The sequence below is a fragment of the Gymnogyps californianus genome, chromosome 20 (genome assembly GCF_018139145.2).
Source record: "Gymnogyps californianus isolate 813 chromosome 20, ASM1813914v2, whole genome shotgun sequence".
Taxonomy (NCBI): domain Eukaryota; kingdom Metazoa; phylum Chordata; class Aves; order Accipitriformes; family Cathartidae; genus Gymnogyps; species Gymnogyps californianus.
The window spans coordinates 10,362,736-10,377,471 of NC_059490.1; the positions used below are offsets into that span (position 1 = coordinate 10,362,736).

The following is a 14,736-nucleotide window of genomic DNA, read 5'->3' on the forward strand; positions in this document are numbered from 1 at the left end:
TGGCTTGTTTGCAAGAGGGTGATCTGGCAAGCGGTGAAGATCCGGGATGTGGGAGATCAAGAAAAAAAGCAGTGTAAAACCTGGTACTAAATCGACCAGAGTGGAGGTGGTGGTACGGTTGCGCACGGTAAGCATCCAAATTCAGCTGACGTGAGCTGACTTCTGCGGCACCTGCACCCGGGAGCTGTTACCTATTGGCCTGTATCTCGAGACGGAGGCTATTCGTTGTACAAGCGCAATTCAACAAATGTAGGAGGTAAAAAGGACGTATGCAAATTGAAATCAAGATACAAATGTTTTCATCATCATAAAAAAGCCCCAAATAACTTTCATATTTAAAGGAGATCATGCTCTGTTAATGCACACCTCCACTGGGTTGTTTTATAGCTGTTTTACAAAATCATATGTAAAAAATATGTTCTTGAGTGAGCTTCAGCTTCATAATTTTTTCCGAGTTAACTGGTAATACTGAGAAATGGTCCCTTTGGATATTAGTTAAGATATATTTACTGGTTATTTCACTCAATTACAAAACACAGAAGAAAACTAGAAAGATACAAATGCTTTTTTATATGACAGTGCTTAGATTTTGGTAGCAGCTGCCACTAAAAGAAGAAAATCCTGGTTTCTGGGGGGGTGTAAGCAGAATTACAGACTACCATTCCTGATTTCCCCATTTTCTGTACTGTGGTCCCTTAGTTTTTCCGATAGAGACAGGTTTGTTTTGGCTTTGCTTTGTGCTTCAGACACATCGTAAAGAGGCACTGTGCCTGGCGATGCTGAATTTGCCCAGGGTTCTCACAAAGAACCTGAGAGTTAATTCATTGAGAATAACGGAGAACAGATTTTTAACCCTGAAATTCAGCTTCATGAAGCTGAACCTTCAGCTTCCTCTGAAGCAGCCCGGGCTCTGTTGCGTTTGCTATGGCAAAAGGCTAGTTTTAAGGATGGAAACGTCTTCCTTTTGCCACGTGAGGAAGGGCATCCTTATCGTGGTGCTTCTCTTTAATCAAATACTCCGTTTGTCAGCTACAGGAAAAATGCGGTTAACTTCAAAGAGCGGAGCCGCTGGCTGCGCACTGCTTGTGCGCGCACCAGGAGCCAGTTCAGGTGAGTAGTTGTCCTTGGAAATTGATGAAACCATCACTTTTAAGTGGAGTGTTTGTTGTTTTGTGCTTTACCAGGAGCTGAAATGATGGGGGGGGGGGGGGGAGAATTAAGATCACTTTGTTTTAAATGCAGTGTTATCACAGACTGCTCGAGCGATTTGGTGCTCGGGGTCGCAGCTTGGAGGAAAGCAGTGAGTACCGGAGCCGCTGCGGCCTGTGGCCGGCTCGGCTGTCAGCAGGTGCTGTGCCTGGTCTTTGACAGTATCTGTGACTGCCCCTATAGATTTTCTTATGGCCGAGGGGCCCTTTTCGCTGCAACAGCTCCTGCACACTGCTGCCCAGGCAGGAGCCCTGCGCTTGCTGCGGGCTCCACACCCACCCAAGCTCAGCCCCCCCGGGAAAATCTCTGCACCCCTTGCCCTGTTGGGTGAGATACACAAGTGCTGCTACTTGTTTTGTAAAAAAATAATTAAAAAAAAAAAAAACAAACAACAAACCAAAACCAAACCAAACCACCTGAATACCTGTGTAGATTATTCTTTTTGGTTTTGAATTTTCAGTGACAGGCTGCGTAATCAGCTCTAGGGGGGGGTACTTTTAATAATGTTCTCCTTTTGTTGTATCAGTTGAAAGTAGGTTTAAATTAAGGCACCCAGCAGTGCATGGCCAGTGGAAAGGGAAGGGGGAGGAAACACCTTCAGAAATGGCTTTCCCAGCATGTCCTTGCAGCAAGCCGTTGTCCCCAGTGGTAGATGGACCCTGGAGGTCAGCAGTTCTGCTCCAGATCTGACTGACTGCAGAGCAAAGGGTGTTATCCCTTACATTCATCCCAGTTAAACTGGGCAGCTCGTTACCCCAGCACGGTGAGGGTGGCAGAAGTGTGTCTGGGTTCAGAAGGCAGCTGGATGTACACATGGAAAGCGTCGGGCTCGAAGCTGCAGAGACCCCAGCTGAGGAATTGCCTGGGCAGCACGTGCCTGCAGCGCATCGCCGCCTTCCTCTCCTGGATTTATGCTCATTTCTGCTGCTTGTCGCTGCTGAAGAGTCTTCTGCTTTGGAGGGAATCTGGTCTGTCCCGCCGTTTAACTGCTTTGCAGTTCTTACTGAACCCCTGGGAGGTTTGGGTGTCGGGACTGCACGCTGCACTGCAAGAAAAGTCGCGCCCAGGAGAGAAATCCCCCAAAGCCGCATTCTGTAGAAAGCCTAATTTCCCATTTCTAACTAACCTATTCCCTGTGGAGGGTGAGAACGGCCCGCCTGCCTTATTGGAGAGATGTCTAGGATTTTGCTGTGAACCTTATGACAGACTGCAGCTGGAGCCAAGCACCGATCATAGACCTATTTTTGTTTTTCTCCTCCTTGTATCGTTTGTATACAGCTGGTCAGGGCCTATGTTTAAGTTCCCTGTATTGTCTGTGTCCAGTGGGGAACCCGAACGTCGCTTTTTCAGCACCAACGTGCTCGTGTCTCAGATAAACTCAGGCAGGGAGCTCTGCGCAATCGCCACCCGCCCCGCTTGTGTGTGCCGCTGGCTCTGTGTGCCCTGGGGATTGGAACACCCGGGTGCTTTGGGTGCCCAAAATCTTAGATTTGATAGAAAGATCGTTTCGGTGAGAACCGCGAGTGCTTATCCTCCTTCAGGGCTGCATGTTTATTGCCCACAGTGGGGACTGACTTGCCTCTTCATTCACACTCGCATATTTACAGCTCCCCGTTTGCCCACAGCAAGGAGAGAAGGTCGTGCCAGGGCTCGCTGCCCCGCTTCTAACAGAGATCTCTACTTCTGCAGAGCTTAAACAGAATTGTCATATCCCAACCCTTTCTTCTTTCATAAATTAAATATCTGTACTTTTGTCTCTTCCGTTTCAACAAATCCGTTTCTTCAAAAGTTTCTGCAAATTATTCAAACCTGGTCCTTGGGAGGGAGGCTGACAGTCCCTTCACAAAGCTGCTTCATCCCGCGCCAGAGCTCCGTCCTCTGAGCTCACCGACCACGTTTTCTCCCTCCCGCACCCACCGCTCGCCCTGCCTCGGTGTTTGTTTGCTGAGTCGCTGCATCTGGGCTCCCTGTGTCCGTCCCGGCACCCGCAGCTCCTTCCCAGGGCTGCGGTTTTTTCGGGACGTGGGTGGGTGCCAGCATCTCCTCTGCAGCGGAGGGAGCCTCCGGCAGCACCCGCTCTGCCACGGGGTGACTGCGGAGAAGCAGCAAAACAGAGTTAAAAGATTCCTAACGGCGGGCTTTGCATTTTTGGGTGCTTTCTGACTTCTGGATGAAATAATAAAGCGAAGCAGCCTTCTCCTCCCTGCGTGTGTATGAGCGAATGGGTAATTCAGTCAGTGACAGGGTTACAATATAGCTCCTGTAATTATTACCTGGCTGAAGAGGACAGGAGTTAATGCAGCCATTTCATGCTAATGAACTATTTTTGATTTAAACCGGCCCGTCTCTATTTGTTACCCAGCTGACATAACACATTTTACCTTTAAAACTAAAGCGTTGTTTAACACCATTTCACCTTTCTGATTTCAGGACTCGCCCTTCTCATTGGGGACATTTTGGGGAGGGAAAAACCCCAAACCCAAACAGCGCGAGCCGCTCGTGACCGACCCCACCCCCCCCGCCCCCGCGGGCTGAGCCCTCACAAACTCAGTGCATGCATAGACCCCCGGGGGGGCGTGGCACGTAGTGGGCGGGACCGGCGGACAGGAGGCGTGGCTGGAGGCGTGGCCGGCGCGCCGAGGGCGTGTCCGTGGGCGTGTCCGTCGGAGCGGGCGGGCGGCGCATTGTGCGCGGCGGCGGGGCCGGGGCCGGGCCGGGGCCATGGAGCGCTGGACCGGGCGCGTCGCGCTGGTCACCGGCGCCTCCGTGGGCATCGGCGCGGCCGTGGCGCGGGCGCTGGTGCAGCACGGCATGAAGGTGGTGGGGTGCGCTCGCAGCGTCGACAAGATCGAGGTACCGGGGTGGGGGCCGGGGGCACCTTTCGGTCGCGGCCGGGGCGCGGGCGGCCCCGCGGCGGGAGCGCCCCACGGGTGGGCCTCGGCCGCGCCGCTGCCGCCTCCCTACGAGGCCTTGCCGGGGCGGGAGTGCTGCCGGCAGCCGGGCCGGGGGGCCGGGCCCGCGGGCTGCGTGAGGCGGGGGCGCGGCGGGCCGGGCCGGGCCGGGGCTCCGCCTGGCCGCTGCAGGGCGGGTGCCGCTCGCCGGCTCGGCCCGGCCCGGCCCGGTCCGGGCGGTGGCACGGCGCGGGCTGGTGCCGGAGCGTCCCTGGGCTGTGCTGGCTGCCGGGCCCGGCGGGAGAGGGCCGGCTCCCTCCGTGGTCCCATCTCCGCTCCCAGGTCGGTCCCCGCCTCCGTGCGGGTCGGGCTCCCGCCCCGGTTGCCGGCCCCCGGCTAGAGGGAAGAGCTGGGCACCGCTGGTGCATGGAGGCTTCCATGGCTGGGCGCATTCACGGAGCCGTGCGGGGTTTTTCCCGGGCCGGGTGGGTTGGAAGTTGCCCGAGGAGCAGATTCGGTTTTGGGGTTTGGTTTTGGGGTTTGGGGTTTTGTTTTTGTTTTTTTTTTTTTTTTGAGCTACCTCTTATAGAGGTTACAGATAGCGTCTGGCTGCCTGAGCCCGCGGTGTGCTGTGGCTGTGGGGAGCGGGTCTCGGCTGCGAAATGTTTAAGGGCATGTTAAACCCCGCTCGGGGTGGGATGTAACGTGCTTTCTGTCTGAGCGCTGGCGTTCAGGAGATGGGACGCTTTTATGAGTTAATGCTAAAATCGGGTTTCGGTCCTTAACGTTTTTTTTTACCCCTACGATGAGCGTCTCTAGAGCTAAGTCAAAAACCTCACAACGTTGGCTTAAAAATAAAGATGCTTAAAAGGAATAGTTTCTGTGGGATCCTTTTTTGTAGTTGGATGGATTTGTAGGCTTTACTTTGCAATGGCACGAGCTAAAGCTTATTTACTTTTCAAGAAGTTTCTTCTGAGGAGGAAAAAAGTTACAGTCAGACAGCTTAAATATTGTTATCTTGGTTGTTTGGTGCCTGCCGAGCCAAAGGAGATCTATACGAACATCCAGTGTTTGTATTTCCTTACAAAGGTGATAAGGACTCAGTATGCACAGTTGACCACACCAAGAATAAACTGTCCAAAAAATCATGGAAAACAAGGCTTGACGTTGCTGCCGTTGCTGAGAAGTGGGGTTAAATAAAGAAACGCGCAGAAGAAACGAAACTTTTTCCGTTCTTCATCGTGAATCAGAAAGACACTTCTTGCAGAGAGAAGATACATCAGCGTGACTTCTTTAACTGTCCTTTGGGGCTTGCTTCTAATTTTGGACTTCCCAACGTTTTGATACTGTGGTTTACAGGGAAAGCCGAGCTCTCCAAAGGCTTTTCCACATGCAGCTGACGGTGTTTGATGTACTTCCATAGCCTGGCTTCATGACGCTGTTGTAGCTTCACGGTACCTGGTAAAGGATGCTGTACAGGATGCTGTTGTTTCCCATTCCCCTCCAAAAAGGACAGAAAAGCCATTTCCAATACTGTCGTTTCCAATATTGCCCTTTCTTTGGATTTTATTTTGAAATCTTTTGATTTTCTTCAGTAAAGAAAATCAGTGAAACCTATATTTTCCTTCAGTGCTACGAAGGAGTTTCCTTCCTTTCTGAAGCCTGAAAGCCTTCCTTTCTGAAACTTTTCTGGCAAAAATACAGTAGATTTAAGAAAGAGTAGTCTTTTCAAAGGCTTTGCCTTTTTATTTGAATCTGCACAAAATGCAATCACATTTTATACAGGTGATCTATCTGCGTGGTATGGTATGCACATGTACTGAGCAATGCTGACTGTTCGGCATCTTCCAAGTCTCTTGTTCTTGTCGTGTTTCAAAAACTTGTGTTAAACACCGCAGCTAATGTTTGTCCCTGCTTCGTTCTTTCTCCCGTCCTCTCTAAGGACTGAATTGTGTTTGCAGCACACGGTCGTTTGTTTTGGTAGGTGTCTGGACTGTGTTTTGCTCTGTTGCTATTCTGGTTTTATTTGTTGTGAAGCACGTTTCCTTAAAGAGGAAGAAAATCCCAGAGGTGCTGCTCGCTCGGGGAAGGGAAGGTGGTGGAGCATGAGGTGGTCCAGGGTCACTCCGGGAACAGGTCCGTCACCTCGGACTGGCTGCCAGGGACGCTTGTGTTGGCACAGATGAGGCTTCTTACCGACTCCTGCCATGCCCTCGGAGCAGAGTTGTTTACGATAACTAAGCTTTCCTCCAGGAACTTCACCTTGTGGGTTTTTTTTAGTTTAAAAAAAAAAAAAAAAAGAGGAAGATATTCAAGCTTCAGACTGTTGAGCTCACGCTGGGACTTGGGACTTTGGACGTGGCTCTAAGAAGCCATCTCGAGGAGCAGACGTTGGCGTCGCGTGCAGGGGATGACCGTGCTGCGGCTAGCACCGCGGGCGATGCAGCCAGACCCTATCTCGGGAGCTGCCGGCAGGGCTCCTGCCCGCCGGAGGGGCTTCGGATGCTGCGGGCAGTAGGAAGGCAGCGGGAAGGTCCGTGCCGTCGGCGCTCTGTGAGCATGTAGTTACCTTGATTAGTTATTGTATAACCAGATCTGTCCCCAAAATACACTCATCTGTTATGTCCGGCTGCTGATTTTCCAGGTCATTGTTGGTCGGGAGCTGGAGGATGGCATCCTTGCAGGAAGCCTTGGTGGGCGTTTGAAGGATGCGCTAATTCGGGGAGAGCGGCTCACGCGTAACGGGCAGGATGGGGGAAGCGGCGCTGATGTTCAGGGCTGGGGCAGGGTGACAGAGGGACGAGAGGAGAGAAATACGAAGGAGCTGAGGGCTTGGTGTTGCCAGATGCGAATAAGGAGAGGTTAGAGCATCGCGGCCATAATTGCTGCAGGACAAATCTTGTTGCTGTATAAAATTGATTAATTGGCTGAATACCACTGTGGGTAGTGGTGTACAGAGGAGCGAACACAAACAAATAGATCAAGGCAGCTTGAAACGGAAAGAGTGCAAACAGTATAGTTTAAAAGCAGGAATACAGTACTCATTTTGTAGCACAAAAGCGTATGTTTTCATTAATGTTGTGCACTAGTCATCCATTTTAAGGTAAAGTGGCTGGAACCGCTCTATATAGTATTTTTATAACCTACTGTAGACTGGTGACTGAAAGAGTACGTTGTCTTGTGGGGAGTTTAACTCGGGCAATAAACGCTATGTCAAGATTTCTTAATCTCTTGGAAAATCAGATAAGGGCTTGAGGCAAGATAACGAAGGAATTGCAAAGTTGCGGTTTTGGTATTAAACCTGTGTCTTGACTCCAGTGCTCTTTATTTGACTTTTGAAATAAAAATGTTAATGGCTTACAAAAACTGCAAAAGTATCTTTTTTTCTCTCCCCCCCCGCCTCCAGTGGCTCTGTAGGAAAGCCACGCGCTCGACTTGCCTTGAGTTAGTGCTCCGGCTGGCTTCAGTGGTATTTGTTTCAAAACCGGATTTGATTTTTCTTTTGTCGCATCTTCTCATGTGCAGGCATGGCAAAGGCAGGCTCCGGCGCCTGGGTTTCCCCTCTGTGATGGTATCTGGCTGTGACCCTTTAAACCATGGGGGTGACCCTCCGGCAGCCCGTGCTCGCAAGCAGCCTCGTGTTCCCCACTCCCGCTGCTTTTGTGAGCAGAGACTCTTCGTGTGGATCATCCAACAGTAACTTTAATAGTCAGACTTTGAGGAATAAAATATAATTTATAAGGCTTTGTATTACTGTTGCGTGCCAGGAGATAATTTGGGTTGAAAGCTTGTTTTAAATGAGAAGCCTAGAGGTACTAGGTAACTGTCATAGACTTTTCGGCATGTGCTCTTGCTGAGTGTTTTCTGCTCTTCAGATACCCACACAGGTTCTGAGTCAGGAGCGAGCGTAAGTGCCTTAGTGAACTAGCCAAGAGTTTTTAGCAGCCTGTAAGACCAGGCTTCGGTGGAAACTGCTCCCTATTAGATGATCACCTTCGCAGGGACCCCCTCGCTGATCACTTGGGTCTCCAGCCTGCGAGAACACTTGCTGTGATTTAATGACTTGCCACAGCTTAGCTGGTACGCGATAGCACGTTAAGCCGCAGTCACTCCATCCCGCAGACAAAAGGCAGAGTATCGCTTTTGGTGGCTTCACTACAAGGCTCTTCAACTTTCTTCTTCCTGATGTTTTCCAGAAATGTGTATTTGGTGTCTGACTTCTTGCAGCAGCACAAAAAAGGATGAGAGTTTCCCCATGCACAGGACAATACGTTTGCCCCCTGGCTGGCAAACCACTCTCTGGTCTTTTATTCAGCGTGATGCATAAGTTTTATTTTGCAGTGTTCTTCGCCTGGGGTGAGGGAAGACTTGGGAGGGTTTGTGGTAAATGTCGGCTCTGGCTCAGAGGCATGGTAAAGGCATCGAGGTACTCCGGTGCTTTTCTTTTGGGGCACAGGAAGGTACAAGACAGGGAGCTGTTTCCAAAGAGTTTGCAGTTGATGCTTGGTATTACACTCTTTTTTACAATAAAATTTAATTTCATATATTTTTATATTTATTTTTATATTTGTAGAGAATGGCAAAAGTGCTGGCAGGAGTTCTCCCCCCGGCCCCGGTGTGGGAGCACTGGATCCGTGCAGGCATTGCGGCTGCGTGGCCGGGGCCGTCGCCGATGGGAGAAGCTCCGGTTGGGGCAGTCCCACTGCTTCAGATCAGGCAGCACTTGCTGCTGCTGCACTCAGCGTTGCTAGAGATCTTCCAGCAGCTCAGTCATCCCTTTGATACCTTGCTGTAGGGTGGCCAGGGGCATCTGTCACTTATTTTGTGATTTTTTTTTTTTTTTCCAAAATTTTTTTTAAGTTTTATTTTTCTCCAACGCCTTCCAAGTGTTGTTAATTCATCACTTAGAAAAGACTCCTCCGGAGAGGTGCGGGAAGTCAGCTGGCTCCTGCAGTCCTTCACATCGCTGCTGGAAATAGCTGAGCTGGCGGGGTTGTGGCATCGGGTCTGAACGTACAGAGCTGCGCGACTCCAGCGTGCCGGCCGGCTTGTCTCGTATGGCTTGCCCTGGGCTCCCGGTCTGCGATGGGAACGCCTTGGATCCACTGCAGGCCAAATAACAAAGCGTCCGGCCGCTCCCGGGAGACCGGCGAGCATCCCTTGAAGCAGCGGTACCTGGCTGCCCTGCCAGAGGGGCAGGATGTTGGGGGGGGAACCCGCTGCCCTCCCAGAGCAGCGAGGCTGCGTCTGCGAGCGAGGAGAGATGGGGGCCCTCGGGCGATGGCCTGCTTCAAGGCGTTGGAGAGATTTAATCATGGATGTCGTGTTCTAAAAAAAAAAATATTTTTTTTTTTTCTTTCTTTGTTGGGGTGTGGAGAGCGAGCTGTGCAGGAAGCAATAAATGTGGTTTAAAATACAAGGTTTAACCGAGTAATTCTAATGCATTTGTGACAGTTATTGATCAAAGGTAACATTTATAACCAGGGACTGCATTGTCAAGGCTAGATCTTGCTCAAGAAATAGCCTTTGATAAGCTGAGCTATTGATTGCAGATTCGAGCAGTCCTACCTCTGAAGAGGTTAGTGCTCTCTTCATCAAGCAGCGCTATGGTGGTGTGGGAGGAGAAAGAAGTAGCCGAGCCTTCCTCATGGGAGCTGAGCATCATGAGTAGCCATTTGCGGGCTGGCTGATCACTTCCACCGATCGCTGCCCGGGCTGTAAGGTGCAAGGGAGGATCTCGACCCCTTCAGTGCTCCAAGGCGGTTAATTAACGGCTAAATTGTTTCGTAGTACCTGAATGTGGAATTTAATTATGTTGCGTGCAAATCTCGTTGATGGCTTGGCGGTCAACTGGTTAAAATTTTGGCCTCCCCCTGTGGATGTCTGTCCGGGGGATCGAGCTGTGGATGTCCCTGCAATGCTGGGTGTCCGTGGTGGGGTCTGTCCCTCTGCCTTACAGCCGGAGCTGGGTTTCACGGGGCATTCCTGAAAACGCAGGTTTCACCTCTGTGTTGTCTTAATCTTGTGCCTTGCAGCAAGGGGCTCGTGGCTGAATGCGAGAGGTGTGAGGTTTGGTGCCTGGCTCCCATCCACCGGGCAGCCTGGCTGAGGCTGCCCGCAGGCTCTGCGGCTCCCGTCCTCCCCGTGCCGAAGGTGGATGAGCCGCTGTCCCCAAACGCTTGTCATGAACCTCGTTGCTCCCCATCTCCTCATCCCCCGAACCCGTCGCTCTCACGGCATGCAGGCTGCAGAGCTGCTGGGCTGCGCGGTAGCCCGATGAATTATTTTTTTAAGGCAGGAGGAGCAGCTCCAGGCAGGATAATCCCAAGGCATGGTCTCCATGTAGATGAATGACCTTCAGCATCTCCTTGGCCTCTGGAAGGGCTTGTTTTGTGTTTGGCGAAGGCCTTGCCTCAGGGATGGTGGGTACTCAAGGCCTCTGAGGTGCTTTTATTGCCGCTTGTCCCTGACCAGATCCTTTCCTGATAAATACGAAAGAGATCCCGTAATTGCTGTCCTGAGTAGTGGGAACAAATGCTTCACTGTCCAGATGGTTTTCCTCAGCCTTGAAGCTCAGGAGGCACATGGGGGAAGGGTTGCTTTTAAACTGGGTTGGATTCAACCTCCTTCCCCCAAAATGTGCCTTAAAAATGTCTTATTGCAGCAGCCCTCCCTTATCGGCTTCTCTTCTGTTCCCTTTGGCTTTGCAATAGAGCAGCGATACTGGGGTATGTCGTGCTCGCAGCCCTAAAAATAAGTAGTAACTCAGCCTTTCCTGGGATTTTGGAGATGTGGTGGGGTGCTTGTTCTGCCTCTGCCTTGCTGTGTACCAAGGCAGATGAGGTAGCTGTCCCGTGCCTCAGTTTCCCCATGTAAAACCTGGCAGCTGCTGCCCTGGGGAGGTGGGAGAGCTGTGCGGGAGCAGCGTTCAGACACGGAGGGGGTTTTCTGGCCTGTGTTTCAGGTTTATGGTGAGCATCCCGGGCAGGGAGGCCCGGATGCAGCTGGCACAGCGCTGGGGAGGAAATATGATGGTGGTTTTCCTGGGGCTTCTTAATAGTTTAAGCTCTGCAGAAAGTAGCGGCTGTGCTAAAGTCAAGCTTTAACCCTCGCTCCTGCCAGCATCCGTGTGGGAAGTGTTAATGGTAATTTCCTGGCTGACGATATCATTGTTTTGCCTTGGTCGGTCCTGGATGGGTTTGCGCCCACCCTGGTTCTATAGGGTAAAATGGGACCAGGGTGCTGCGGGACCTGCAGGACCTACGGTCTTGCTCCTTCAGCCAGACTTTCCTCCCTGTCAGGCTCGTGCAGATCAGCTGCAGCTCTGCTCAGCTTAACTAAGGATTAGCATCGGCGTAGATGTGAGCGGCGCTGAGCCCGCTGCGTCCAGCGGCGTTGGCGTTGGTACAGGTGTTGAATCGCAGCACCCGCAGCTGTGCGGCGATGGAAGTGGTAATCCCTTGCTCCGACCACGGCTGGGCTGCGGGAGCCTTCATCGCCCTTGTCGGTGGGTCGTAAATCTGGGGCGTATTAAAATTCAGGACCCGTCATCTGAATTTCGGTACTGGGGAGCGCTGGGAGCCGGTGGGGGAAGTCCCGCTCCTCTCCCAGCGTGCGTTAATCTGTCTTTTCAGAAGAGGATTCATTGAGGATTACACGGGCGCAGGACGGGAGCCGATGAGACAGAGAGATGCGTGGGGACCGTGGCTCTCGCCCTGCCCTCGCAGCAGGAATGCTTGCTGCCGTGTGGATGGCGCTGGGGGAGAGCAGGAAAATGCCCGGCTCCGTAAGCTTTGGAGAAAAGCCAGGGCTGCGCTGTGGGGAGCTGAGAGGAGAAAAGGCCGATCTCGTGGTCTGACAGCAGGGCCCTGCTGTTCTGGTACAGCTCTTTCGGTGACAGCGGCGGGTGCTTTGCAGACGGACACGCTGACAGGCGTGTTGTGTCGCAGCGAGGTGCGGGGCTTGGCCAAGCTCTGGGATCCCAGCGGCCTCACTTGATGCTCAGGTTTTCCTGGGCCCCCGAGCTCGGAGCTCACCGGTGGGTTATCATCTGCTGCTGCTTTATCTTGCAGGTGGGGACGCTGGGGCTGGGAAGGGGGAAAGCCCCCCCAGTGAGCTTGTGACAGAGCTGGGAACGGGTCCTGGCTGTCCTCAGGAGTGCTCCCGAGTCCTACCCACAAGGTATGGTGATATACTCGGTTACAACATATGTTATTCAGGGTGGGCATGTGCTGATGGTTTCCGAGGACCTCTGATCACACTCTAGATCTTCAGGGCATTGCTAGGCATCTCAGACCTTCACTGCTGCAAGATTAGGTGGAGTTTGATTTAATTAAAATAAATAAATGATTTTTTTTTCGACTCCCTGAGCATAGTGGAGGTGTGCTCGCCTGTGGTGGAGATGACACAGAAGGCATGTGCCGTGATCTGAGGGCGTCAGGCTGAAGCTCAGGCTCGGCTCTGCCCTCCGAGTGGTGTGTTTGCAGGTTGCCTTGGAAATCTGTGCCTGAACGGGCAGCGATCCAGCCTGCGACGCGTGGACCGTCGGGTCTGCTGTGTGCAGGCACTGGGGCGTCTTGGAGCTCCGTGGTCTTTGAACCCTGCTTGCGAAGGCAGCCAAGGGCTGGTGGAGGACCGCGGGTGGCTGCAATAAAGCAGCTTCAGTCTTAATAAGAGTGCTGGGGTTCTTTGAGGAAGGAAAGCATCTACATGCCTGGCTGCCTGGGAACCTGCTTTATGCACGTTGGAGCTGAAGAGCAGGCAGGCACCTGTGATGCTTGTTTTAGGACAGTCATACCTCAGAATAAGCAAGAGATATTGCTCTAATGAGCTGTCATCGTAGGAGCAGCGTATTTCCTCCTCCCCCACGCCAGCCCGTAGCAACGTGATCTGAGCAAGCAGTAAAAAAAAAAAAAAAAATGTGCCTTCAGCCTTGACGTAAGGAGCGATTGTTTGAATGCCTTAAGGTAGCAGGGACGTTCAGGGCAGCGTAAATGGGGCGATTTGGCTGGCGTGTGTGACAATGGAAATTTAAAATTAAGTGAGCTAGGAAAAAAGTAATCTTGGACGTTTAACTACTGAAAAAGTGCAGGGAGCAGAGAGGGCTTGGAAAAAAGCAGCACGAGTCTGGAGCAGTCTGGGAGGACAATTACCAGTACTGGGAAGACACGACTGCTCAACCAGACCCCTGTTTAGCAGGGAGTCTGGCTTCAGTGCCTGGGATGAAACCAGCTGAGTGGCTCCCTTGGGCCACGCTGGACCCACGGGCAGGAGACGGGCAGGAGACGGGCAGGAGATGCCGCTTGGCCCCTGCGGAGCCTGTGGGACGGGTTTGCTGGGCGAAGGGCCGGTACCATGTTGATGTTTGGTGTCCAGAGCCTGGGGAGCATCCAGGAGACATCCCGGACAGCTGATGCTGGGGATGTGCCAAGATGTAACTCTGCGTGGTCTCTGGTGGGTATCGTAAATCATGGCAGCTCCATGGGTGTGAGGAGCCCGGTGGGAGGGGTGCCGTGCCGTGCCATGCCGTGCTGCCCTGACGCTGACCGCGGTCACGACTACCTGGCTGGGAGTGTTACCTGTTAGATGCCTCTCCGTGGTCTGCTTCTCGCTGCTGGAAGTTGATAAACAGCGAAGAGGTCCAAGAGATTCTCTAGGGTTTTATTCCCTTCTCTTCCACAAAATGAGATCTGATTTTTCCGGGTTATTTATTATATGAGTGCTGATTTTGTGTGCCACCTGTGAGTCTTCGCAAGGACTGTAGAATCATTATGTTTAGGATGATACAGGGTGTAAAAAACACATACAGGGACTTAAATTTCGTCCAAGTTTTGATCGCTTTTTCCTTTGCCTGTGCCGAGAGGTGGATGGGTTTCTGGAGCAGTGTGAAAGATTCAGGCTGCTCTAGGAAGGGGCTCAATGTGATTATCTCCATTTTACAGATGGGGAAACAGCTCTGAATCTTGCCTATGGTCGCAGAGCGCGCTATGGAAATAAACCCCAGTCTAGTGCTTTATTCACTATATATCTCTTCCTCTATTATGCTGTTGCACTGGTATTAAATCTTAATTAAAAGAAGCTTCAAACTTGCCAATCAGTAAAATGAAAGGATTTGTAAGCCCCCGGTTTTCTTTCACAACTGTGATGCTGTTCGTTAGGATTTTTCTCCTTCGTTTCCTTTAGATAGCAAAAGTAATTGGGGTGACTTTGGTTTCTTTCCAGTTGGTTTCTTGGTACAGCTATGTATTTAAGCATAAGCTAAATCAGTAGGATGCAAGTACCTGTGATGAATGGCAGGTCAGATTAAAAATTACCTAATGGTTTCTTCTGGCTTTAATCTCTCTGAACTAAATGTGTCTGAAGTTAATAGGATGGTTTGCCAAATAAAGCCCTACGTGACTCTCTCCTTTTTTTTCCTCCCCTTAAGAGTCCCCTTAAATGTTTATATCAATTAGTTTTGTAAAACCATTTTACCAAGACTGAATCTAAATGCATGGCACTGTGCCCTTTACAAGTGTCGTAGGCACAAAGAGCATTAACCCCTTCTTGGGAGAACTGATGTATTCTTAACATACGGAAAATGTCCCATAAATGCAAGGCATCCTTTTAGACCTTTAAAAGCAGACAACTAAATAGT

The 14,736-nt window shown here is 51.5% G+C and overlaps 1 protein-coding gene across 1 annotated transcript in view; it reads left to right on the plus strand.

Annotated features, from left to right (window-relative positions):
- Positions 1-3,930: 3,930 nt before the first annotated feature.
- The window catches only part of DHRS11 (dehydrogenase/reductase 11), a 28,504-nt gene continuing 17,698 nt past the window's right edge, over positions 3,931-14,736 (plus strand). The window contains exon 1 of the mRNA XM_050908890.1: positions 3,931-4,062. Coding sequence (XP_050764847.1) covers positions 3,931-4,062 — 132 coding nt within the window. The remainder of the gene's footprint in view (positions 4,063-14,736) is intronic.